The 27,705-nt window shown below is 33.9% G+C and overlaps 1 protein-coding gene across 1 annotated transcript; it reads left to right on the forward strand.

Moving 5' to 3' along the window:
• Positions 1 to 16,002: 16,002 nt before the first annotated feature.
• On the forward strand, positions 16,003 to 17,420 carry LOC140863187 (lignin-forming anionic peroxidase-like). Its single transcript, XM_073266407.1, has 3 exons — positions 16,003 to 16,469; positions 16,553 to 16,718; positions 16,855 to 17,420. Exons 1-3 carry the CDS (start codon positions 16,068 to 16,070, stop codon positions 17,241 to 17,243), a joined length of 957 nt encoding a protein of 318 aa, XP_073122508.1. The 5' UTR covers positions 16,003 to 16,067; the 3' UTR covers positions 17,244 to 17,420.
• Positions 17,421 to 27,705: the final 10,285 nt, after the last annotated feature.

Genomic DNA, 27,705 nt, shown 5'->3' on the forward strand with positions numbered 1-27,705 from the left:
TTTGAAAATTTCATTTAGATTGGTTTTTTAGGGTATTTAAAAAACTCATAAAGCCAATAATGAAAGCTAATTTCAGTTTCAAAAAATCCAAGATCCAAGTACCACCATTATTTCATCATTATATCAAGACATAATGTTCATAATACTAGGATTAAATGACCCATAATGCTCCTATACTCCATCTATAAATATACATCAGCTGAAGGAAGAAATTAAATCCCACACAAGAACGTAGCAAAACCTCTCCCAAAATTCGAACATCAGCTCTTAAATTTTGAGCATTTCAGCAGCAAGTAGAAGGTCATATTCCAGAACCTATTGTCGCCAATACGGGAACCATAATCTAATCACCACCGTTCATAATATACCTTCATATATATTCATATTGTTACCGAATTTCAATTCAATCCAACAGTTATATTTGTGCAAAACTCCATCTCAAGATTACTGCACAGATTTTGTGCGAGAAGATAGCAGTTTTTCTTGGTTGTCTAGAAACCAATCCAAACGAAATGAAAGTCAATATTCACCATTCAGAATATTTTTCAGTCTTTTATGAACGTTATGTCCAAATTTATTTGCAATCCAATAGTTCAACATGTCACAAACGCTTCTGCAAGATGACTGATTATCAAGCTTATGCAAATAAGAAAATTTATTTTGCTCTCCAATTTTCAGGCAAGAAGCGCAGTAGATTTCGTGTCCTTTTCTGATCAATTTCAAAGCCAAACAAGGGCTGAAGTTCCGTCCAAGAATCAAACAAAAAGTTGTTGCCTTAGGCCGATTAGATACTTCAAATTCAAAGCACCAGATTCTGCACAAGATCGAGGATTCAAATGTCGTTTGATCATTTCAGCAAGTCTCATACACGTTTTAATCGAATAAATCAAGGTAAGTTGGATTTCAGTTTTAAAGCTAATATTATGTTTTAAATTTTGTTCCAGCATGTATATCTGTTTTCAAAGTATGAATCTCTGAAATCTTTGATTTTGATGCACTGATTCTTGTGAACTAGGGGTAGGAATATATATTCTGAATACTCTGCTCTGTTTTTGTTATGTTCTGATTGCTCACCCTTTAAAAGATAAACATATAAGGGGCTGATATCAGTTAGGCACGAAATTCATAAGTAAATTGGTGTATAACTTGATTCTATATTTTGTTAAGTATATGAATGTTCCGTTCTGGATTTATATTAGTATGAGTATGTAAGTTTTCTGGAAATGATTTAAAAGCTAGCATTTTTCTTCCATTTACTAAATGACACTCATATCATCACCCACCAAACCAACCTCTCAGATAAGAATGAAGAATAGATGGAGAATGACGAGCAGAACTAGTTTTGGGGTTGGTGAAAACTGATCACGATCCTGACGTTTAGTTATATTGAAAATAAGTCGCTGAATTAGACTTTGATGATTTAGTTTAGTTTATTATTTGATCAAACATGGTAAAAGACGATATATTTCAGTTTATGAATGAAAAGTCTGGTTATTTCGAAATTATATATGCCGAGTCTTGTTATTTAGTGTAAAAATATTAAATAACATCAATGTCAACTAAGCTAGGTTTTGAGGCGTGACATTGAAGTGGTATCATATCAAACCAGGTTTCATAAACTGAGGGGAGTCAAACATCGAAAAGAGTAGAAAAACATAGTATTTTTTAAGATCGACTGAAATCCATAGTTGAAACTGAAACTGAATATGAAAACCGTAAAGAACTGTGTGTATTTTAAATGGCCTGACTAGGACTGGGGAATTGATACCCTAACTGAAACTGAGTAATTGAGATAACTCAATACTTGAAATTCAGCAGAACTTAAAGTTGTTAAGCTGGTATAATCCTGAGTATTTGAGGTAACTTAGTGGTCTAGAGCCTAACTGAATTCTGGGTATTTATAGAATAACTAAATTTATTCGGTACAGAAGACCGGTTGAGTTAAGATTCAGTAGTAAACTGAATAGATAATAGCTGAATTGAAATAAGTATTCGAGATTCTTACTAAATTGTGGGTATAAAATAGTTGAATGAAGATACTCAGTTAAGTAATACATCAGTTGTTGATTAGACATCAGTTGGACATGTTATCATTTGAACTTGAGCTAGTTAAGTGCAATATTTTAGCACAGATAGTTTATACAAATTAGTCAAGTATCTGGGAAATGGATAGGTTGATTGAAATTTTGGGGAAAAATTATAGGTTGACTAAAATCAGTAGTAGTTTGGTAGCCCGACTGAGATCATTCAGTTAAGTGTCATAAGAGTTTGGGAAATACTATTTGGGTAAAAATTAGTTGAGTAGATGTTAATTGAAAATAAACTAGTTGAAGTACCAGTTAAGTTGATAAATCAGTTTGGCGGATATCAGTTGGGAAGAATGTTAGATAGCCTGACCAAAACCACTCAGTCACATCTTACACAATTTGAGAAAATATCATATAGTTAAATAATAGTTGCTGAGAGAACAACTGAGTCCAACTCTATGGTAGAAATCAGTCATGAAGAGATCAACTGAGACCATTTGAGCTGGTAGAGATAAAGTTGGATAGATTTCAATTGAGTAAAATATAGCCGTCATAATTTCAATCGAGTACCAAGTAAACTGACCATTTGAGTAAGATCAGTTTGGTACCATTAAATTGAGTAAGATATGTTTGGTATCAATCAATTGAGTAAACAGGTGAACTGATGTAAATACCAGTCGAAAAAATATCGGCGAGTAATGTCAATAAAGTATACTCAGTTGAGTATCAACTAAACCTATTTAGACCAGTTGAATTATAACAATTCCGTGCAGTTCAAGCACCACTGAAAGTATACCATTTTGGTTGACCGTCAAGGGCAGGCTAACTGTGTGAGATCAGTTGAGAATGATACTAGTTGAGAGGATCTCAGTCACTGTGGGGATCTCAGGTTGCTAATCTCATCTTAGGGTAATTAACGATTAATAAACAATTAATCATGTATTTAAAATAATACTCAAACAAAATGAATAATAAAAAAAAAATTTAAAACCTTGCACCTCGCTCGATCGGTTAAATCCTACCGATCGAGCGAGCTGGAAATCTTAACTCTCGGGTCTGAGCATATTTTGGCCTCGCTCGATTGGTCAAATTCTACCGATCGAGCGAGCAAGAAAATTAAAGTTTCTGCTCAATAAAAACAGGCATCGCTCGATCGGTGAAATCCTACCGATCGAGCGGCCTCTTTGCACAGAAAAACAGCATAAATTATTTTGCTGTCAAAGCTAAAAATACAATTCCAAAATCATGCAAAACCAACTCAAAACATGATTTATCAATTCTTGAACATGCATACATACATGTATGAAGTTTCTAGCATCAAGCCATGCGATTATTACATCAAACAAATTGTTTAAAAGACGTTAAACTATCAACATTCAACCAAACATCAAGAGTTTTCAAACTCTGTCTCCCTTTTGTGAGAGAATTCAGTCTGTGATTTTTCGAAAATTACATTCTGAATTGACAGATCAAATCTGTAAATCTCTTCGATAAACATCTGATTGATTTCTAGTGCAATCAATCAGAGGGTTTTAGTTTTCTATTCGTGGACCTAATTCAGGAGTTGATCGAGCGATTCATCGGTTCCTGGGATTTACAACAAGAGCAGATTTAATCTGTTGCAGTTCATAGATCAAGCCATAGCTTGAAGAGGTAAAATTATAATTGTTATTATTATTTTACTTGTTTATTTTAATCGTAAGGATTTGATGCCCATGATCTGAAATCGTTCCAGATCAAAAAATAAAAATTTTAAACTTCCGCTGCTCCGGATATCATATCTGACTGATCTGAAAACGTGTTCCAACAACGGACCCCCTTTTAGGGTCTGTGCATACACACACTCATTGTGTACTGTGTGATGCATGAATTTTGATGTTTTTTTTTCTTATTTTGATAATTCTAAGATAAATAGGAAACTAGGTTTTTGCATATTTTGTGCTATCTTTTACCTTTTTTATTTGTAACAAAAACCCGCAAATATAATTTATAAATCATAATTTAGATTTTCATTATTGAAATTTTCTTAAAAATTCTCTCTAGAATTTTTGTCAAAGCTTTGCTTTGTGGTTTATGGAAATCAAACTCACGAGTCTAAACTTGAAGATACTTGTAAATCGACTCACGAGTCAAATCAAACTCATCAAAGTTTAATACTTTATGACGTTTATCGATTGATTATCACTTTAATTGTCAAAAACAAGTTCTTTAGAAGGTTCTCTGGATTTTTCAATCGTTTTTCGTGAATTTTTGTTACTAGTACTCGTAAACTAGAGGTGAATTTTCATAATAACTTGTTTGTTTCAAAGATTGGGACAACATTTTGAATATTTTGTTATTGAATTGAGGAAACGGTTTCATCTATAATCGTGTTTGCTTTTCATGCCAATAAAATTCGTATCAAGGAGGAGATATTTTGGTGAAAAATTTATAGTAGAAGGAAAATACTATGTGAATGGAATAGATTAGCAAAGAATCGCTCTCGGCAGCCAACGTGTCCGCTTAAATTTTATACAATTTTTTAAAATGCATTTTTGTGTCTTTTACTTTTGAGGATTTTGAAAATTCAACTATTTTCACATGTTGGATTTGGTCTTTTGACTTGAACTTTCGACCAATATCACACATATTGGATATAGTCTATGTTTGTGGCCATTTTGTTAGAACATACAATATTTGTAACATAAAGTAAACTATATTTATGTTTAATTTATATTACCCATCTACTTCTTAGTGGTCATTTTTAATTAAAGAATGATGAAAATTAAATTTAAAATACCTTAAATTATCAACTAACTATAGTTGATCATTTTCGTCCATTAGCATTTTTCGTTTGGAAAATTATATGTTTGATAATTTAATTTGCACCTTTCCATTTTTTGTCTTATTCTCCGACAATTGATAATATTAGGCCATTAATTTATTTTTATTATTTTTTTCAATTTTAATTATAACTTTTCATCACAGTGTTGACGTGAAATTAAACACGTAATTTTTGGTGTCATGTCATCATCTTCCAAACCCTTCTAGATGTAACTGAATCTCTAACTAGGTTGTGTTTGTATGGGTAGATGAGATCCTAGGATATAGGTAATACCCAAACCATGCATCCAACGGTTTGTATTTTACACATATGATAATTAATTATATATTATTGACGTGACAAATCATGGGACATTAGATCTATCATTGGGGTATTACCCATATGCTAGATTGAAATCTACCGTTTGTATGAAAGGATTTTAATCCTCGGATTTTAAACATATTCAAATGTATTTTGTTGTTTAGAGAAGTAAAACTATAAAATTCAAATTTATCTTTTCATATTTATATAGTATTTGATTTTAATTAGGATGGATTTAAGGTACATCCAATAATAGTGTCATTTGAAATCCATTTTATTTCATATAACTAATGTGTAAATAAATAGTATTTGGATTTAGAATTTGATCTATTGTTTGATTGTTAATCAAGAAAAATAATAAAAATTCATGGATTTAAAATCCTTCCATCCAAACACAACCTTAATGTTTGTATTTTAGGCATGTAACTTATTCATTAATGTTTCGTTTTTACCTAATAGCTTGGTTATTTTTTTTATCTCTCTTTTTTACACTAAATACATTGAATATTGTTTATTTGGCATATATTGATGCTCTCCAACATGGCTTATGTGGCGAGAATAAACATATATTCACATTAAAATATTTTAAGAAAAATAAAGGGAAACGACATATTGTTCCTATCATTTTAAAATATTGAGTGGTGTTTTGATTTATTTTCTTAAATAAATTTTAATGCATGCAACATAAGTTTATTCTCACTACATGAGCTATATATGTAGGACAGCATTGATGCGAAATAAAAATATTCGATGGCTTTAATTAGTTGCTTCCGATGGGAGAAAAATGGCGATTTAAAAAAATCAATATTATTGGATGAAAATCAAACTTTGACAAACAGAGACGGAGCTAGAATTTTGATTCAGTGTAGATGATAATATACTATAATTAATAAAGCAAAAGGAATATAAAATCTTTTAATCATGAAACCTCACAAAATAATTATCTTACAATTGTTATTTTTGAGTCTTAATATTTTGAAACATTTTCGACATAATTTTTTTTAATTTGTTTCCCCTAAATAAATATATAATATTATAAAGAATATAACCAAAAAAAAATATCATTTTTAAATAATCTTTTGGCCTCTACATTCAAGACAAAAGAAACGGTAAAAAAAAAAGGAAAAAAAATGAAGAAGAAGAAACCCGAAAACTGGAAAATCAAACAAATTGGGACCTATAAACAAAATTAATTCATAGCAATATTTAATTCAAAAGTCAGTTTGAAATATAATATTTCATCATAAACAAAATTACTTGTCTACAACAATTTTCACATACCTAAGTAAGAAACTCGGTCTAGATGAAATCAGAAAAATGATCATATGAGACTGGCCGGATGGCGATCACAACGGCAGTCGACAGAAAGGTTTTGAATTAAAAGTTTTGAACAATGAATTATCGATGGTGTGATTCAATTCGACAATGAATTATGCAGACCCAATAAAAGAAAACAATTTGAGTCATGGGCCAAATTAAAGTATTGCAGGCTACAATTTTTTTTAAAACAAAAATAAAAATTGGCTTAACTATATATTGTTGAAAAGGATATGGTTGAAAAGGATAATCATGCTGATTCACATGGAATAATTGGAAAATTAATTAATCCCGAAATATATAACAATTTATTCAATCATCTCAAGATTAAGATATATTTTCAATGCTTATTTAAATAATCTGAGAAAACTGCAATTTTTTTATCCTTAAATTTTGTCACTTTGTCATTTTGATCATTTATGTTATCAAACTGAAGTTTTAGTCCTATAATTTTTTATTTTGATAATTTTAATCCTTTATCATTGTGAATGCAATGTGACACTATACACATTAGTGTCACATCAACTCTGCATTGGTATTATATCAGTGTCAAGTCGAAAAAATGATTGAAATTGTTAAATAAAAGAAAGATAAATGACTAAAATTGAAATTTGAAACTATAGATGATTGAAATCGCAAAAAGACAAACATATATCACTAAAATTAAAAAGCAATTTTCTCTTTAGATTTTCCTAATTGACTTATGATAAATTGCAAATTTGAAGAAATCACTATAGCAGTTGACCCTTGAAAAATTTCAAAATGAATTCCGTTGAGGTTGGTCAACTGAACTGCTTGCTTCTCGCTTGTCTATGTTAATCAACCAACTTGGATAAGTGCGGAATGAGGTCGACTAACAGATTGAACTTATGTAATGATTGTTTTGATCGGATCAGTAAGTGAGTAAGAATGCACAACTGGAAGTAAGATGACACAGAGGTTTGTTTCTGGATGTTCGGAGATTTCATTAATACTCCTCTGCCATACCTTCTTCTTTTTCGGAAGGATTCACTCTAGAAAACTTTGACTATTACAACACTTTGCAACAGCTCACTTCAAGACTAGAACTTACACACAATTGTCTATCCCAGAACTCGTAGACTCAAGAATTCAGTACTCGACTTATTCTTGTTACAACGAGGTTTGCAGCACCTCAACTGTTATCACTAGATATGATTACAACAAAGCTATGCTACAACTCAACACTTGCACAAAGTGGTCCTAATTGATCTGATATGCTTGAAGCGTGTGCGTGAGTTCTTCGGCTCTTGAACGTAAGCTTTTAAGTGCTTCTTCTAGCTGCTCGACTGAGTATGTAAGGGTAAACTGAAAGTGTTCAGTTTACCTCTGATAGCTTCAATGTATTCGCGATTTTTCTAAGATTCGGATACATTTCAATCACTCATGAATGTGTATTTATAATCGGTAGGTAATGGATCTTTCAAATTCAATTTGAGGCCATTAGCTTGTCTTTTTCTTGTACATTCTCTGACGTTTATCGTACACTGTAGTGCGCTGCTTTTTGTTGTCTAAGATTTGTACGGATGATCTTATCCATAAATTTAAATTGATGTAGCAATCACGCAGTCTTATGGATGATTTTGTCGAGCATTTAATCAGCTTGGGTTAGGCTTTGAAGCAATTTGGTTATTATGAACTGATTCAGTTTAGTATATGTGAGACTAATTCAGTTTAGCTCCCTAAATTAAATACAGTGTACCTCATTTTCTTTGGTTGAGCTTTGGTCAACGGTCAAAGGTCAACTCAGTTGATGTCTTCAGTTTAGCTCCGAAACTCGTCCATTCTTCTTCTTTGTTTTTGCTTGTTGAGCGCGTGAAGTTTACTTCTAATTTTTTTGCTTGTTCAAGTTCGTAAATATCAAAACTATGTAAAGTTTCAACAATTTCTCCCTTTTTGATATTATCGAAACTCTTGTTATGTTGATAGTTCTTTGAATGCTTTGATATTTGCGATAAATGACTGATTCTTCATTTATTCTGGCAATCCTTGATTCTAGATTTTATGTCTTGTAACATCTTTACTGATTTTTGGTATGTACCTTGTATTTTCTATGGCACTGCCCCTCAATTAATGACGTCCTTTAGTTGAGGCAGCTAGATTTGATCATGAGATCAGTTGAGCTCATCGACTGACATTGCTTGTTGAGGTTTGATCTACTCAATTTTCTTTCATCGTTTTACCACTGCAACACTTCTTCGTTTAATTAATGATTCGATGCGATAGTATTGTTGGGAATCGTGTTGTCTCTTCATATTCTCATGAGTACCTGAAATGTTTATGGAAAGATGTGAGCGTGTGAGTAACTCTTCATATTATCAGCTATGTCTATAAAAGAGATGCTTATTTTCTTTAGTTCGACTACACTATCAGCAACGAGTAGTCGAATTTATCATGGAGGAGATAATGAAGAAGTATGAAGATGATGTTGCCAAAAATATAGAGTTTGAAAGCTAAAGTAAAGATGTTGCAATCGGTTCCTACTCCTCTTCCACAGAAGGAAGACAGGAATCTAGAGAAATATAAGCAATGACTTGATTCTTCCAAATCCGAAGATGTCTTTAGTCCTGAAGGCATCTTCCTTCTGATGATCTTAAAGGAGCTTCAGATGCTGAACAAAGTCACCTTTACTCCAGAATTCCAGGAGGCTTTTGCTGTTGAGTTGGGCCTCTAGATGGGTTTCTGGATGATGGCGGTGGAGTGGGAAATATGTATTACAAAGAATCATCTATGAATTAATTTTTTTTAAATTTACTGTGTTGTTTTTTTATTTTAGTTTATGCAACATCTAACTTGCAAATGATTCAAACTAATATTGCATATTCAAATTAACAGACGCGAAGTAAACTGAATTAATAAAGTCAGCGATCGCCTCCCAAATATAATAATCCAAAGGAGAGAGGTTTTAGAATCCAACTGTCACTCACCTCAAATTAGAAGAGTTCATGATATTTATAGGCAAGATAAGATGGACCTAAACTGCAATTAAACCCTACTCGGGTTTAAATATTAATATCCAATCCTATTTTTTTATTTAACTTTCATTTTCTTATTTTATTTTTATTTTTTTTTTGAACCAAAAGCTTATATATATATATAACATCAACTCTGATCTCTGAGTACAAAAGGGCCCATAACCAGAGGGCTAGAGTCAGAGTATACAAAAGAACTACCACTAGACAAGGCCTTAGAAGCCAAAACATGGGCTACATAATTAGCATCTCTTGGGCAGTGTCGAAAAACCGCAGATGAGAACCGCTGAATCAAAACCCAGATAGATTGCAAAATCAAATGTTCTTGTGAAAAAGGAGAGTAAATTGAAATTTGTTGAATCACATTAGCAGCATCCATTTCAAAGATACAGTGAGATGCATGGTGATTAAGTGCGAATGAGAGGCCTTCCCAAACTGGCATTATCTCATCCAAATGAGGAGTAAAAGAACCCGGATAAGAACAATGCAGTGAAGACATTAACACCCCTCCGCATCTCGAAGCACAACACCAATGCCAAAATGCTGAAAATCCATTTTAAAAGTTGCATCCATGTTGATTTTGATACACCCTTTTGAGGGTTTACTCCATCGAGTCTGATGAGGCCGACGAGAGAGATGAAATTCAGTTGCCGAAATTCAATTGAGCTCAAATTTCAATCGAGCTCAAATTCAGTTGAGCTAAGTTCCGCAAACCATTCAATCAAGTCACAGCTGCTGCTCCAGATTTGTAACTGACGCATTAACTCAAAATTATGACAATTAAGAGAAATAAATAGGAGTTTAATAGTCATAATTTTGCCTATAAATAGCGCTCAGATTTCTGAGATAATGTTACACGAAACTCTGAGCAAATTACATTGACACTCGAGTGGAAAAATATCAGTTGATCAGAAGGAGTTCAGTTTAGTTGAGCAAGTGCAGATTGTGGTCAATGACGACCGAGATCAGTTTAGAAACTTTCTGTAAGTGGGCTTGATGTTATAACTTGATATTACAATATAAAAACTACTTCATCATGTTTAACTTGTGTTCAAAGATTAAATTTCAAAATTTCGTATTTTCGAATTGTAAGGCCCGAAAATATTGAATTATTAATTATGGAATTTGAGAATTAAATTCCATATTATGGGCTAATATTGATTTAAGAAGTGAAATAAATTATAGATTTAATTTTCGAGCCGAAAATATTTAATGTAGAATTTTCCGGATTTTGAGAATTAAATTCCGAGAATTCTTAAATTAAGAGAATAAATATTCGATTTGAATATTTATGGAATTTGAGATTAAATTCCATATTTCGGCAATTAAAGAAGATTAATTGTGAAGATGAAACCCGATCAGGGGTTGATTTGCAAATATCGAAGTTTGAAGGGCTAAAGTGCAAAAGGTCGGGATTATTGATTTAATCTGAATTTATTTCATTTTAATCCGAGTCTATTTAATTTGAGAATATTTAGAGTTTTGATTTTAATTCTAATATTCTTAAATTATTTATGATTGAAATTGAATGAAAAGAAGGCCGAGGACTGAATTGCAATTAATGAAGACTTGAGGGACTAAATTGCAATATTGTTTGAAATTATCTAATTTAAAAATGGATTACTCAGCACACTTATGTGCAAGTAGAAAAGAAAGGAAGGGAAGGAGACAGAGCAAGTCGACACTTCTCATTTCTTTTGATTTCGATTTGTTCAAAACCTCGTAACTTTTTATCCGATCGTCCGATTTCGATTCCGAAAAGAGTTCTGGAATCCTTGCGATGAAGCCTTCGATTTGTTGTAAGTATTTAATCATTTCGGCATGTTTTGAAGAACGAAATTTTGCAGAGATCAGTACTTTGATATCGTTTCATGTTCTTGATCTTATATGTGTTTCGTTGTCGAGACCGGAACGATGATTTATTGTTATATGAACTTCTGAGTATTTCAGCATGTATTTGTATTGTTAGCATACGATTATAGCTGCTGATATGAGGAGTATGAATGATATGACTTGATTAGAAGTTGGTAAGAAGATAAAGAAGTTAGCTTCGAATTCGATATTTTGTCGGTTACCGATTTTTAATCGCTACGCCGTCGATTCATGTTTTTGGATCGTTTTGATAGCCTATGACTGATATAAGACATTGTTTGAAATGTTATCGATGATATAGCATTTTTATTTCTCAGTTTTAGATGAGTTTCTAAGGCTAACGATTCACGACTCCGAGTTGTACCAAATAAGAAGAAGTTGAAGTTGTTTCAGAGTTTAATAGGAGACTATTGAATCAAGAACCTCAACTTGAATCCAAAGAAGAAGTGATCAAGATTGAAGTGAATTTGATTGAAAATTGATTGATATTGAATGAGCAGATTTGCTATGAGTTGTTGTACTTTCTATCCGGAGGTGGAACATGACAAACTCGAGAATGAAAGGTATAATGACGACATCACGAGTTAGGGACTTTGAAACTCAAGAACGATTATTCTTGAGTTGTCCCAAAAAAATCACATACTTGTTTATATACTTGTTCTTGAAGTAGAATTTATGTTATTGTCGATCCATCACAGGTAGTGGATCTTTATTGCTTTTGATATGATACGATGATATTGAATTGATTCTAATGCCAAGGTCAGATGAACCTTATTTTCGAGTCTGATGAGACGACGATAGATGGATATCCATGTCAAGATCGGTTACGAATCTTGATGGCAATGAAGTGATAAAAATCAATTCTTGAGATAAGCGCGCTATATAAATTGAAGTATTGATTTGAAATTTGAGTCGATTTATGCGTTATGTTACTCTATTCTTGAGTTGACATGTTTAGAGTTGATATGAATTTATTTAAAGCATTTATATGTTTTGATTATACTGGGAATCATCTTCTCACCGGAGTTTATCCGGTTGTTGCTTTGTTTTATATGTGTGCATTGCAACAGGTGGGGCAGGAGCTAGTTTGAGATGACGTTGATAGCTCGGGAGCGAGATTTAGCAAGTGTGGACTCGGGTTTAAGATTAGCAAGATAACTTGTGGTATAGATTTTTACCGAACATGTTTAGAATGCCATAGTCTTGTATATACTCTGAGTTAGCAAGTATTGAGATGCTTAGATCAATGTTTTAATACTTGTACTTGTTTAGAGTATGTTAGACTTGAACATATTTGATGTTGTATAGCTCAACGATGGAATAGCAGATGTAGAATTAATGCATGAAGGATTGTATAAACATTGGTTCAGTTTACGATTTGATTAGTTTATCGTTTCATGCTTTTATGCTATTCGAATTGTTGTATTACACACATGGTTTGATACTTGACACTTTATACATGTTGATAAGCATGTTCTAGAATTGATAAATCATGAATTGAGTTGATATTGATGCATTTGGATTGATGATCCAAGTTTTGACAGCAAAAGAATGTTCTGATGTTTTTCTAGAAATGGTGCCCGCTCGATCGGGTGAATGTTACCGATCGAGCGAGGCCTGTTTTTCATGGGCAAAGAATTCGATTTTTATTGCTCGCTCGATCGGTAGGTTTTGCCCGATCGAGCGAGGCCAATGTTTGTGCAGACCCGAAAATTTCTTATTTTGCTCGCTCGATCGGCTGACTTTGCCCGATCGAGCGAGGCTCTGAAATTTTTTTTAAAAAAAAAATTCTACTCTTGATTTATTATCTTTTAATTGTTTGATTAATTGTTTAATTGATCATTAGTTACCCTAAGACGAGATTAGCAACCCGAGGTCCTCACACGAATACTGCTTTGAACAAAATGATTAGCAAAATGATTATGAACTAAATGGTAGGAATACGTATTTTAAACATTCCTGATTACTGATATCACCCTTTAGAGGAGGTATTTTAGTGAAGAATTTATAGGAGAAGGAAAATACTATGTGAATGGAATAGATTAGCAAACAATTGCTCTCGGCAGCGAGGATTTTGAAAATTCAACTATTTTCACATGTTGGATTTGGTCTTTTGACTTTAACTTTCAACCAATATCACACATATTGGTCATAGTCTATGTTTGTGGCCATTTTGTTAGAATGCACAATATTTGTAACATAAATTTAACTATATCTATGTTTAATTTATATTACCCATCTACCTCTTAGTGGTCATTTTTAATAAAAGAAATGAAAATTAAATTTAGAACATTAAATTATCAACTAACTATAGACGTTGATCATTTTCGTCCATTAGCATTTTTAGTTTGGAAAAATTGTATGTTTGATAATTTTATTTGCACCTTTCCATTTTTTGTTTTATTCTCCGAAAATTGATAATATTAGTCCATTAATATTTTTTTATTTTTATTTTTTCAATTTTAATGATAATTTTTCATCACAATTAACGTTGGCGTGAAATCAAACACGTCAATAATTTCTGGCCATCACTGCCATGTCATCATCTTCCGTCCCTTCTAGATGTCATTGAATCTTCTATAAGTTGTGCTTGGATGAAAGGATTCCAAATCCTGGATTTCAAATATATTTAAATGTATTTTGTTTTTAAGAGAAATAACACCATAAAATTCAAATTTATTTTTTCATATTTATATAGTATTTCATCTTAATTAGGATGGATCTAAGGTACATCCAATAATAGTGTCATTTGAAATCTATTTTATTTCATATAAGTAATGTGTAAATAAATAGTATTTGAATTTAGAATATGATATATTGTTTGATTGTTAACCATGAAATACAATCAAAATTCATGAATTTGAAATCCTTCCATTCAAACACAACCTTACTGAATTTCATAAATGAAAATTTCAGGTAAGATAAATAGTAATCTTCTTTTTTTTGATACTATTTTTGCTGATACTATTTTATATTTTTAGTTGTTGTATTGCTCAATTAAAAGAAACACTTTTTTAAAAAAAATTTAAAAAAACACTTTTCTTATATCTATCTTCATTCATGATCCAATAAGAGCTTCCTTTCGCATTTGATTAATAAAATGAATTGGTTTTTATGAGATTGTGTATTTTTCGAATTGATTCGTGTTCTTAAAATATAATTTTGAAATTTGAGAGTATCGCGCTTGATTTTGACACGACTTTTTCTCCCTATTTTGGGACCTGTAAAACTAACTTTGGTTTTCCGACTGAACTAATGCGCTTAGCGTTTCTACTTTTCTTCTATTCCCCACTAGTTAGAACTTGAGCTGGAACTATATATGAAAACTCAACTGTATCGAAAATTCTTGAGACCAAATTATAAAATAAAATAAGTCACTAAGGTCAAATGAAACCGATTTAGAGGGTGTTTGGGAGAGCTTAAAAGCTCTTGCAAACAGCTTATAAGTTGTTTTAGAGCTTTTAAGCTCTCAAATTTTGTTTGGCAAAAATTTTTAAAAACAACTTATAAGTTGTTTGACAGCTTATAAGTTGTTTTTAAAAAAAGCAAGGGGGAGGTACCTTTTTCGAAAAGATCTTATTTTAATATTCTATCTCTCTAAAATATCCTTGAATATTTTCATAAATCTCTATCATATCCTCCACCCATTAAATATTAAATATTATTTTTTAAAAAAATTACAAATCACATAAATTTTTCTAAAGTAAAATATTAAAAAAAATTTATTTTTTAATATATGTTTATTCTAAAACTATTTTCGTATGTGTATAACTCAAAATTTTATTTTCATAGAATTATACATTTTTTTGGTAAATTTGACAATAAAAAGATTTTATAATACCAAACATATCAACATCTTTAAGTTGTTTAAAATAAGTTTATCCAAACACTTTAACAACTTATTTTTAAAATAAGTTCTAACAGTTTATAAGCTCGTAAAACAGCTTTTAAGTACTAGAAGCTTATAAGCTCTTTTTAATAAGTTTAGCCAAATAACTTTAATTAATTTATTTGTGTTTTGTAAAATAACATGCTTAATAAGTCAAATATTGTATCAACAGTGAAATAAAAGCTACATCGAAATAAAGAATATGTCACACGAAACAGGGAAAACTTGTACTAATTATGTCAAGTTGTTGTCTGTTTTGTATATTTTAGGCATGTAAGTTATTCATTAATATTTGGTTTCCACCTCATAACTTGGATATTTTTTTTATCTCTCTTTTTTACACTAAATAAATTGAATATTATTTACTTGATACATATTGATTCTCTCCAACATGGCTTATGTGACGAAAATAAATATATATTACTCAGATTAAAATATTTCTAAGAAAAATAAAGAAAAACAACATATTGTTCCTCTCATTTTGAAATATTGAGTGGTGTTTTGATTTATTTTTTAAATACATTTTAATACATGCAACATACGTATTTGAATATAGATGGACAACTTCATGTTAGATAGTTCGGTGATATAATATAAATTGAAGTCAAAAGACCGATTCCACTATGTGAAAAGAGTTGAATTTTCAAAATCCCAAAAACGAAAAAATAATGTCAAATTTTTATATATGCGAACGCGTTAGCTGCCGAGAGCGACTCTTTGTTTCATTTCCTATAAATTCTTCACGAAAATCCCTCCTCCTCATTCATCAACTTAATTCTCAGTTTTGCAAAACTCAATTTTCAATATTCTTTTATTCATTTAATTCAAGATTCAAAATATTTTCAATTATGGGACGTTTTTTAAATTCATTTGATACAATTATCGTTTTAGTCTTATTTTTCCCTTGCTTTAATGCTCAATTATCGCCCACATTTTACGACACAACTTGTCCAAATGCAGTCACTACGATCCGAACCTCCATCAGGCAGGCCATATCTCGTGAGCGTCGCATGGCAGCCTCACTCATTCGCCTCCATTTCCACGATTGCTTTGTCCAGGGATGCGACGCGTCGATCTTGCTAGACGACACTGCTAACTTTCAAGGTGAGAAGACTGCATTCCCCAATGTAAGATCAGCAAGAGGCTATGAAGTCATAGACGCTGCAAAAAGTGCGGTCGAGGGTATATGTCCTGGAGTCGTTTCTTGCGCAGACATACTGACTTTGGCAGCTCGAGATGCCTCCGTCGCAGTAAGAAATGTTTATATTTTGCATGCATGCATGTTTAATTAATTCTCACCAAATTAAAATGCATATTGTATCATAAAATTAAGGTTGGCGGCCCGTCGTGGAATGTGAGACTCGGCAGAAGGGACTCGACCACGGCCAGTTTTTCCCGAGCTAACAGTGATCTTCCCGCCCCTTTTCATGATCTCAATGTCATCAATGCTCTCTTCGAAAATAAAAATCTTAATGAAAGAGACATGGTTGCCCTATCAGGTAAATATATTTTTTATTTGTGGAAGGGAAGCCAATGAACTTTATTATATATATATATCAAGTACGTACAATCTCAAAAATATAATTTCTTGAATATTGATATATAAACTAGCTAATTAATGTTTAATGCATGCAGGAGCTCACACACTAGGCCAATCCCAATGCCAAAATTTTCGCACTCGCATATACAGCAATGGGACAGATATTGATGCCGGCTTCGCTAGCACTCGCAGACGCCAATGTCCGCAAAATGGTGGTGACGAGAACTTGGCGCCGCTAGATCTCGTGACCCCGAATTCTTTTGACAATAACTACTACAAGAACCTGATGCAGAGAAAGGGTCTTCTTCACTCGGATCAAGTTCTTTTCAATGGTGGATCTGCCGACAGTATTGTTTCCGAGTACAGTAGGAATCAACAAACTTTTTACTCCGATTTCGCAAACGCCATGGTTAAAATGAGCGAGATTGAACTGCTCTTGGGCCAAAATGGGATCATTCGAAGGGTTTGTGGTGCAATAAACTAATTAAACATAATTAATTCATGTTAAATTAATCATTTTTATTTGTTTTAATTTTTATTTATTTCTTTCTTTATAAAGGTTGTATCAATCATGACTTGAAAAGTTTTCGCGGTGTTTTTTTTAATTATTTTTTGCAATAATGTGAATAAAAGGTTGGAGCATTCATAAATTTTCATGTCTTTTTATTATGTGTTGAAATGAAACAAGTCAATAAAGGATTAAAATTTAGTTAACGTGCATTTATTATTATTAGGAAAAATTGCTTTTTTGGACCTGTATGTTTGTCACTTTGCGATTTCGGTCCTCTATATTTTCAAATTTCAGTTTTAGTCCGCTATCTTTATATTTTTGGCAATTTTAGTCCTTTTTCCGATGTGGCGTTGATGTGGCACCAATCCAGTGCTGATGTGGAGCTGACGTGTATAGTGTCACGTCAGCATTTTCGAAGAAAAAGAACCTAAATTACAAAAAATCGGAACATAAAGGACTAAAACTGAAATATAAAAAATTAAAAAACCAAAATCACAAAGTGACAAACATACATGACCAAAATTGCAATTTTTCCTTATTATTATTATTATAGTACAGAATAGTAAATTAGCTTCTTGTACTCTACTTTTAATTTTTATATCTAAATCTAAAGTTATCGGATTCGATATTTTGTCCTTAAATAATTAATTCGTGATCGATATGATTTTGAATTGTGAAAAAATATTTTGAAATAATCATTCTAGCTCTCAAATTTCCCTATCATTCTAGCAAAAGTAAGTATTTTCATTCTTAGGGTCCCTTGGGACAAGAGATTTGGATTTAAAATCCTCAGCTCAAATCCCCTATAGAATTGCTTGGAAACCCGATGGATTTGAGATTTTGAAATCCATAAATTTATTATGTGGATTTAGCCTTTTTTTCTAATCTGAAATCCATACATTATATAGCATCTCATATTCGCCAAAAAAACACACACACACTCACAAGACAAAATAGGTAAAACTGAACGATTGAACCTGAGAGCGAGTGTTTTAGCAAATAGTCTGAGTGATGCATCTGTGAATCAATTGATTTTGATGCCAAATAGTCTCCGCGGGTGTACAATACCATTTTCTATTGTATTTTTGAAAATTTAATGAATTATTTACAGTAATAATTATGTGTTTGTACATAGGTATCATTGGATTCTCACTATCATAAAACCTTTCAACGAGGTCGTCTATTTTCTAGATTCCCAAAGTCATCGCATTCGCGATGAGGATTAGAAATATGTGAGGAAATATGAGTTCATATTCCCTTTTCATTAAGCGTTTAATTTAGTCAACAAAACACTCATTCATCAACTCTTATCAATGTATGTATGAAAGGCGTTGAGATTGTTAAATTCAAATAAGGGGAGAAAAGAAAGAAAAAATATGTAATGAGATTGTTAAAGGAAACTCGATTCTTTTCCGGGTATATTGCTTGAGAAACCTTTCCAAAAATCTTTGGGATTTCAATAAACTCATTTCTAATAAATAATTCAGAATGGTGAGTATTAGAAAGGGCATATGAAATTTGATATGTAATAGAATATGACATATTACCTTCGTTCATTAATATTTTTTCCTTGAAGTTTTGATGCAACGTCAATGCTCGACTAAAGTCTCTGTCAGCTAAATTATAGGCTATTCTTGGATAAATAACTCCTACAACTTTTCTTGCTCATAGATTTCCTGAGATAGTACCAGAACATCATCTTGAATATTCTCCATTCTTTTATCACATACTACGATATCTATGGGTGAATCTATTCCTTCTTTAAAAGTTGCCTTGATCATTATTTTGGATTGCTCCAAATGAATCCCAGACATCGTCCTTGCTACCTCATTTTTTAGCTTTTGCAATTCCTCTCTTATTTCTTCAAAAGGAATTAACTGCATCTCTATTTTATTACTTGTCAATTCCATAGGTATTGTCATTCCCTTCTGGATACTTTGTAAATCAAATGATGTCTTCTTTGTCTAAACCCTAGGTTTCCTAAGACTCTTTCTACTTGACCTGCCAAAAATCCTTGGTACTTTTGTAACGTTGGATTTTCTCTCATAATCCTTTGGACCATATTATCAGATATCTTGGTTTGACTATAAAACCCAGCCAAACTCTCATGTGTTTCATGTCGAAACACTTCTTATTTAGTCTGATTCTGATTCTGTTTCATCATCAGATCCTTCTTGGCTAAACAGTATCTCTTCTTTGTATATGCTTTCATCTGAGGGGATATCCTCAAACTTATATACTTGGACTAGATCTTGAAAGAAGATTGCATCATCCATATCCGGTGTTGCATCAAAGAGTTTAACTCCTCTTTTTTTGTTTTCTGGACAATTTGTAGATATATGTCCTCTTGCTCCACATGTCCAGCAGTTGCAATCCTTGAAACTTTCACTTGCTCTTATATGAGTTCTTCTGAAAGTTCTTCTAGATTGTGTTCTTCCCTTGCTTTGCGATGAGCTTGTTGCTGGGGATGTTCTTAGGTCCACTTTTTTTCCCGATCTATAAGATCTGGCCTTTTGTTTGGACCAAAATGTTCTTTGTTTCCAAGAACTTCTCATTTTTTTATTGTATGGATTATTTCTGAATTTCTTCATCTTAAATTCCTGTGATTTATTCCCAATAATCGTAGGGAGATCATTTTCTCTATAGCATAAAGGAGTATGCTTATTAATACCCCTTATCTTTTTGTAGTTATTTTGTAATGCTGTCATATGGCACCATTCTTCCAATTTTCCTTTAAGAAAAGAGGCTCGTCTTGCCAAAGTATCTAGATTACCTGGAACGTATTCTTTTATCAGCATTCTCTCTAGGGACTTGGCATCTTTGCAAAAAATAGCTGAATAGCTATATTTTCCTCGAATCCCGAATTCCATCTGTATTTAGTGAATAACATAATGTATTCATCAACTAAACAGATATCGTGTAATTCAAGACTATACAGGGCTTGAGTATATCTTCTTTTCTTATCTGTATCTTGATTGTTAAAATAATCCACTCCTATAAATTATTCCTTAAATAGGGTGGCCATTCTTCCTCCAATTTCACTTAGATATTCTCCTGCTAAGACTGATTTTTTAGTCTCTGGCATAGTCATTTTCCAAGCTATCTTAACAGATCCCATTAGACTCATTTCCAGAAGTTTGATAAATCCTTCTTTATTGAGATATAAAGTTCCTGCTGCTATTCTCATAGCTGACGTCCAATCTTCTATTTGATCTTCTCTGTTTTTGAAGTCCAGAACATCAAGGTTTAATATAACCATATAAGGATGTATCGGATCTAAAACAGTTTTTTCATAAGGAGTTTGATGTAGTGGTATCTTATTACTTCTTGATCTGGTTCCTGCTGGATGTTAATTTCTCCAACATGGAACTCACTATGTGGTTCTTGTAGTAACCTTGCATGGAATCACCTACTAACTGGAAACTAATAGCATGCATTAAACTTAATACAGCAAAAATACTTAACAGAGTAAAACGTGCGGAAACATAATCCATAATTTACATATTAGCTTAGTAAAACAAGTCTAGGCTTAATACTGTAGTGATACAACCATATCAAAAATATTAAAGTAAACTGTCTAAAACATTTATACAGCTAAACAAATCCTGCTGTATAAAATCCCCTGAAAAGCTCCGGCTCCCTAGTTCTGCCTCGAGCTACCGGCTCCGTCCATCCTGCGACCTGCCATGTGGAATAGGGTGTCCAAGATAATAACCAGGATGTATGCGCTAACGCCCAGTACATAAACATGAGTACATGTATATATATGATGCATGCAACATGATGACTGCTAAAGGGTCATCTGAAAAGTCATGCTCAGTACCGGCGCCACATGAGTGCTGCCACCGCACGGCAACCTTTGGGTGCAACCACACTCGTCTAGTACACCAGAGTAGTCAGACATACATGTCACCGCCGTTACGGATCCTCCGAACCTGAGTTTGGATCGTCCGATCCAACTCACTGCCTGCATGCAAGATACGTCAAGTTCGGACTGTCCGATCGCCACTTCGGGTCGTCCGAAGTGTCCTAAATTTGACACTTGTCAAAAATCATGGCTGAGTAATCCTGCCTACTTGGCACAGGTGAAGTTCGAGCCGTCCGATCCTACTTCGGACCTTCCAAACATGCCTTAACTCCGAAGTCAACATGTCCTCTTCAGAGTCCCCGGCTTGCTAAGTTCGGATCGTCCGAAGTCCTCTTCGGATCGTCCGAACTGGCCAAAATATTGAAAGTCAAATTCTAAATTCTGAAGTCCGATTAAGCCCCGGAATTGGTTAATTACTAATCCTTAATCATGTTTAACATATTATTATCTTAAAATGGGATCTGGGTTACTACAGTTCTGTTGGAACACGTGTCGCTCTCACGATCAAATCGATCTGATACCCGGTCCAGCGGAAGTTTAAAATTTTATATGAAACAATTCCATATCATGAATATCAAATCCTAACGATTAAATTATGCAAGTAAAATAATAATAATAATAATAATAATTAATATTTTACCTCTTCTAGCAATGGCTTGATTAGTGGACTCCAACAGATTTAATCTGCTCTTGTTGTAAATCCCGGGAACCGATGACTCGCTTGATCAATCTCCGGAATTAGGTCCACGAACAGAAAACTAAAACCTTCTGATTGATTGCACTAGAAATCAATCAGATGTTTATCGAAGAGATTAAACAGATTTGATCTGTCAATTCAGAATGTAATTTTTCAGAAAAATCACAGACTGAATTTTCTCAAAAAGGAGTAGAGGATTTCGAAAATCCCCTTAGAATATTTAGTGTGTTTTTCGAAAACTCCAAGATGAATCTTCTTTTGATTTTCGAACACTACACATATATTTATATATAATTTTTAGACTGGATTAAGTTATATCTCTATTAGGACTCTAACTCCTTAGGGCCCATAATCCATAACTTAAGACCAACAAGCCAAGCCTGTTATTATAGAAATTAATATAAAATTCATCATGACTCCGATTGATAAACTGATTTCACCAATGTGCACAGAAACCATTTCTGCACCTTTTAAAGTCAAGATAATTTTTTTGAATCCGAATTCAGTGATTTCCAAAAATGTCCATCCCTATGTCACTTTAGGAAATTCCACTCCCTTTAGTTAAGAAGTCCCACTTCTCTTTCATTAAATTTAACTCTTTTAATTTAACTATCTCAACAGGGTTTAGTAATCCGTTACTTGTGTGACCCTCAATGGTTCAGGGATACAGCTAGTCGTGAGTTCACAACTCCTTGTGACTCGGAACAACGATTTTCGACTTACCCAACGAATCATGGTAAGGGCGTCTAGCAACATCGCCCCATGATTCCCTAGGTATCACTGATAGTGCCTGCAAGAACCAGTAAGTTTTAGTTAGCGTACAGTACAGTCCCTTCATCCATATATCCCGATCGAATCAACAACCATTGGTACATCGAGAGTCGTTCGAGATTCGATAACTATGCAACGTATCTTGAAGATAAAATAGTGACATCGCATGTGCTACTAGGAAACCAAGTAACCTAAATCACATCGAGTACTCTGGTCAGAGATTTGTCACACTAATATCTCCTCAGATCGCATAGGATATACACACTCGCAAGCATGTTGTGAATCCTTGACAACAAAGCATCGACTCCTATATGTGTCGTAACTGTACCCAATCCCGACACCTGATGACCCCATAGAGTCGGTAAACGAGTCAAAGTACAGTACTAGCATATAGAGTCTCAATGATGTTGCAAGTAGTAAGGATTAATGATGTACAACCAAAACCGCGGACTTATCCACTCAAATAATAATAACCACTTGGAAAGTCCGAATAGGGTAGTTCGATCATCCATCATATGAATATCCATTTGCGTGCTTTGAACATCTCTATGTTCATTACCAATGAAACGTGGTACTTGGCATCACAAATGCCAGTCTCAATCTCGAGCGATCCTTATCCTTATTAGCGGACGGCTCAATTGACTAGGAACTGTTTAGAATATACAGTGACTATAAGATGTGTTTCATAATAGTGATCTCTCTTTATTCACTATCTCATCTTACTTACACTATAGTATATCCAAGGTCTTTATCAAAACAACAATAGTATATCACAATATAACAATATGAAGAAAGATAAAGAAAATGCCATTAATGAATGTAAATTATATTAAAAAAACATTGTTTATACATAGAGTCACAAAATCCCTTAGCCACAAGTTGGCTAACCGGGCACTCACTCTCTCAATCTCCCACTTGCCCTAAAGCCAACTAGTCATACTACTTAATCCCATTGTTTCGCGATGTTTGTCAAACAATGGTCCTGGCAAGGGCTTATTAAGTGGATCAGCGATATTATTTGTAGAGGCCACTCTCTCGACAGTGATGTCTCCTCTTTTCATAATCTCCCAGATGATGTGGTATTTCCTCAATATGTGTTTGGATCTTTGATGAGACCTTGGTTCCTTTGCCTCAGCAACGGCACCAGTGTTGTCACAGTACACCGGTACTGGACCAACAGCTTCAGGAATGACACCCAACTCTTGGATGAAATTCCTCATCCAAACGGCCTCTTTAGCAGCAGCTGATGCTGCAATGTATTCTGCCTCAGTGGTGGAATCCGCTGTGGTGTCCTGCTTGGAACTTTTCCAAGAGACAGCACCGCCATTGAGCATGAATACAAATCCATAGGTTGACTTTGAGTCATCTACATCGCTTTGGAAGCTAGAGTCGGTATAGCCTTCCAATTTCAATTCTCTTCCTCCATAAACCATGAATATATTCTTAGTCCTTCTCAAGTACTTAAGAATATCCTTCACGGCTTTCCAATGCATTTGACCGGGGTTGGCCTGATATCTGCTCGTGACACTCAGAGCAAAGGCTACATCCGGTCTGGTAGATATCATCCCATACATAATACTACCTATGGCTGACGCATATGGTATGTGTGTCATTTTCTCTATCTTTTCATCAGTCTTGGGACACATAGACTTGGATAGAGAAACTCCATGACACATAGGTAGATGTCCTCTCTTGGACTCATCCATTGAAAACCTTTTCAATATAGTGTCGATGTAGGTTTCTTGAGTGAGTCCTATCATTCTCTTAAGTCTATCTCTATAGATCTGTATCCCTAGAATATAGGAGGCCTCACCCAAATCCTTCATCGAGAATCTACCTGATAACCATATCTTTGTTGACTGCAACATCCCTACGTCATTCCCAATGAGTAGGATGTCATCAACATAAAGCACTAAGAACGTCACCGCATCCTTAACTACTTTCTTGTACACGCACGGTTCCTCCGGGTTTTTGATGAAACCAAAGTCCTTTATTGTTTCATCAAATTTCTGGTTCCAACTTCTTGATGCTTGTTTGAGACCATATATTGATCTCTGAAGCTTGCATACCTTATGCTCACTTCCCATAGATGTGAATCCCTCGGGCTGCATCATATAAATCTCTTCCTTAATGTTTCCATTAAGAAATGCAGTCTTCACATCCATTTGCCATATCTCATAGTCATACCAAGCTGCTATGGCAATAAGGATTTTTATGGACTTGAACATTGCAACTGGTGAAAAGGTTTCATCATAGTCAACTCCTTGTCTTTGAGTATAACCTTTTGAGACCAATCGTGCCTTGTAGGTCAGTACCTTACCATCAGGCCCAAGTTTTCTCTTGTAGATCCATTTACACCCTATTGGAACAATTCCATCGGGAGAATCTACTAAAAACCAAACTTTGTTGGTATGCATCGAGTCTATTTCCGACTACATAGCATCAAGCCATAAATTCGAATCCGCATCAGAAATTTCTTCCTTGAAGTTTCTTGGATCACATCCAATGTCGGGTTCACTTTGATCCCCTTCAAGAAGAAGACCATATTGAATAGGAGGTCTAGAAGTTCTCTCGGATCTTCTAGGAATAGGCGTGTCAATCAATGGTTCCTGAGGTGTAGGATCGTTATTTTGTATCTCGGGTTCTTCTCGAATTTCTTCGAGTTCTATCATCTCGCCTTTCTTGTCAATTAAGAACTCCTTCTCCATGAAGGTGGCATTCCTCGAAACAAACACTTTTGTTTCAGTAGGATGATAGAAATAATATCCGATTGAATTCTTCGGATACCCTACAAAATAACATAAGGTGGATCGACTATCCAACTTATCTCCTACTGTCCGCTTCACGTAAGCAGGACATCCCCAAATCCTCAAGTACGAATACTTAGGAGCTTTGCCATTTCATAACTTATATGGAGTTTTATCTACTGCTTTAGTGTGGACATTATTCAACAACAATACCACCGTTACAAGCGCATAGCCCCAAAACGAAGGTGGGAGCTCAGTGAAGCTCATCATAGATCGAACCATGTCCAACAAAGTTCGATTGCGACGCTCCAAAACACCATTAAGCTGAGGTGTCATAGGAGGAGTCCACTGAGAGAGAATCCCATTCTCTTTTAGATAGTCCAAAAACTCGGTACTTAAGTATTCTCCACCTCGATCCGATCGAAGTGCTTTAATACTTTTTCCTAGTTTGTTCTCTACTTCAGCCTTGAATTCTTTGAACTTTTCAAATGCTTCAGACTTATATTTCATCAAATATAAATACCTATACCTAGAAAAATCATCAGTAAAGGTAATGAAGTAGATGTGTCCAAATTTAGTACTAATACTAAATGGACCACAAACATCTGTATGGATCAAATCCAACAGATTTTGACTACGCTCAGGTTTTCCTTTAAAAGGAGATTTAGTCATTTTTCCTTTTAGGCAGGACTCACAAGTAGGTAGAGAGTTAATATCAGACATATCAAACATGCCCTCTCCCACTACCTTGTTCATCCTCCTGGAGGAAATGTGACCTAGTCTAGCATGCCAAAGGTTTGCTGGGTTTTGACTATCGTTTTTTCTTTTATTTGTTGTTACCGGTTTATCAACATAATTAATTAGAACGTCTTTTAATTTTAAGTTATATAGATCGTTTTCAAGTTTTCCATTTCCAATTAAACATTCATTCTTGTAAATATTGCAAATCTCATTCACAAAATTGCAAAAAAAACCATCTCTATCAAGCATAGAAACAGAAATAATGTTTTTAATCAAATCTGGCACAAATAAAACATCTCTCAAAAGTAACTTAAAATCGTTCTGCAAAACTAAATAAACGTCTCCCACTGCTTTGGCTTCAACTCTGGAACCATTTTCGAGCCTCAGCTGGGTCTCACCCATCCTAAGCTTACAACTTCTTGTCATCACCTGCAAATCATTGCAAATGTGAGATCCACATCCGGTATCCAATACCCAAGAAGTAGTATTAAGTGAAACATTTATTTCAATGTAAAACATACCCTTTGAAGTTCGCAACTGCTCGAGGTATTCCTTGCAGTTACGTTTCCAATGACCGGGTTTCTTGTAGTGATGGCAAACATCTTCAGATATGTTCACGTTTGAAGCTTTTGTCTTGCCCTTCTTCTTTGGTAAAATTTTCTTGGGTGGGGCAGAACGTTTCTTACCCTTTCCACTTGGCCCCTTCTTGGAGTAAGAAGAGGAGCCAACCAAGAGTACCGGTTTTTCCTTCTTTAATGTAGCCTCATAAGACACAAGTATATTGACCATCTCTTCAAGGGTGGCCTCTATCTTGTTCATATTGAAGTTCACCACAAATCCGTCAAACGATGAAGGAAGTGAAAGAAGCAATAAGTCCATATTCAATTCATGCTCCAATGTCAAATCGAGTCTTACCAACTTCTCAATTAGCCCAATCATGTGTACCCCATGCTCACGGACAGAAGTCCCATCTCGCATGTAGCATGTCATGAGCTCTTTGACGGTGGCATACCTCTCCGACCTTGACTGAGCTCCAAAAAGTTCCTTGAGGTGCATGTGTATGTCAGCAGCATTCACGGCATCCTCAAATCGCCTCTGGAGTTCATCAGACATTGAAGCTTGCATATAGCATTTAGCCTTGATATCATGGTCCCACCATTGATCAAGTTTTTCCAATTCTTCCAGACTTATATTAGCCGGTGATTCCTTTGGAGGATTCTTTTCTAACACGTAGAAAATTTTCTCCGAGTTTAGAAAAATCTTTAATTTACGGAACCATTCCGTATAGTTTGCGTCAGTCAATTTGTTTTGTTCGAGAATTGAGTATAGTGGATTGCGCGAATTCATTGTAATGAAATACTGAAAAGAAACAGACAATAATCAGTGATTGTTTAATTAATTTACTAAGACATAAAATATGGCGAGATTTAATTTTATGAATTTCACTCCCACTATTTTAACGATTTCACTACCCTCTAGTGAAAACGGGAAACTTGTTTCCTTAGTGGGAACATGGAGTCCAATTGACAAACTATAGTCCCGAATAATATCAGCCAACCATAATTTTCAAAAGGTAGAGCCCAATTGCTTCCAAAGCAATCCCCATGTTTT

Source organism: Henckelia pumila, chromosome 4 (assembly GCF_033568475.1).
Source record: "Henckelia pumila isolate YLH828 chromosome 4, ASM3356847v2, whole genome shotgun sequence".
Lineage (NCBI taxonomy): Eukaryota > Viridiplantae > Streptophyta > Magnoliopsida > Lamiales > Gesneriaceae > Henckelia > Henckelia pumila.

What these genes read in the sequence shown, in the direction of transcription:
- LOC140863187 (XM_073266407.1), top strand. Translation starts at nt 16,068, where the DNA reads ATGGGACGTTTTTTAAATTCATTTGATACAATTATCGTTTTAGTCTTA. An exon ending in CTCGAGATGCCTCCGTCGCA is followed by an intron (nt 16,470 to 16,552) that starts GTAAGAAATGTT and finishes CATAAAATTAAG; the next exon opens with GTTGGCGGCCCGTCGTGGAA. An exon ending in AGACATGGTTGCCCTATCAG is followed by an intron (nt 16,719 to 16,854) that starts GTAAATATATTT and finishes TAATGCATGCAG; the next exon opens with GAGCTCACACACTAGGCCAA.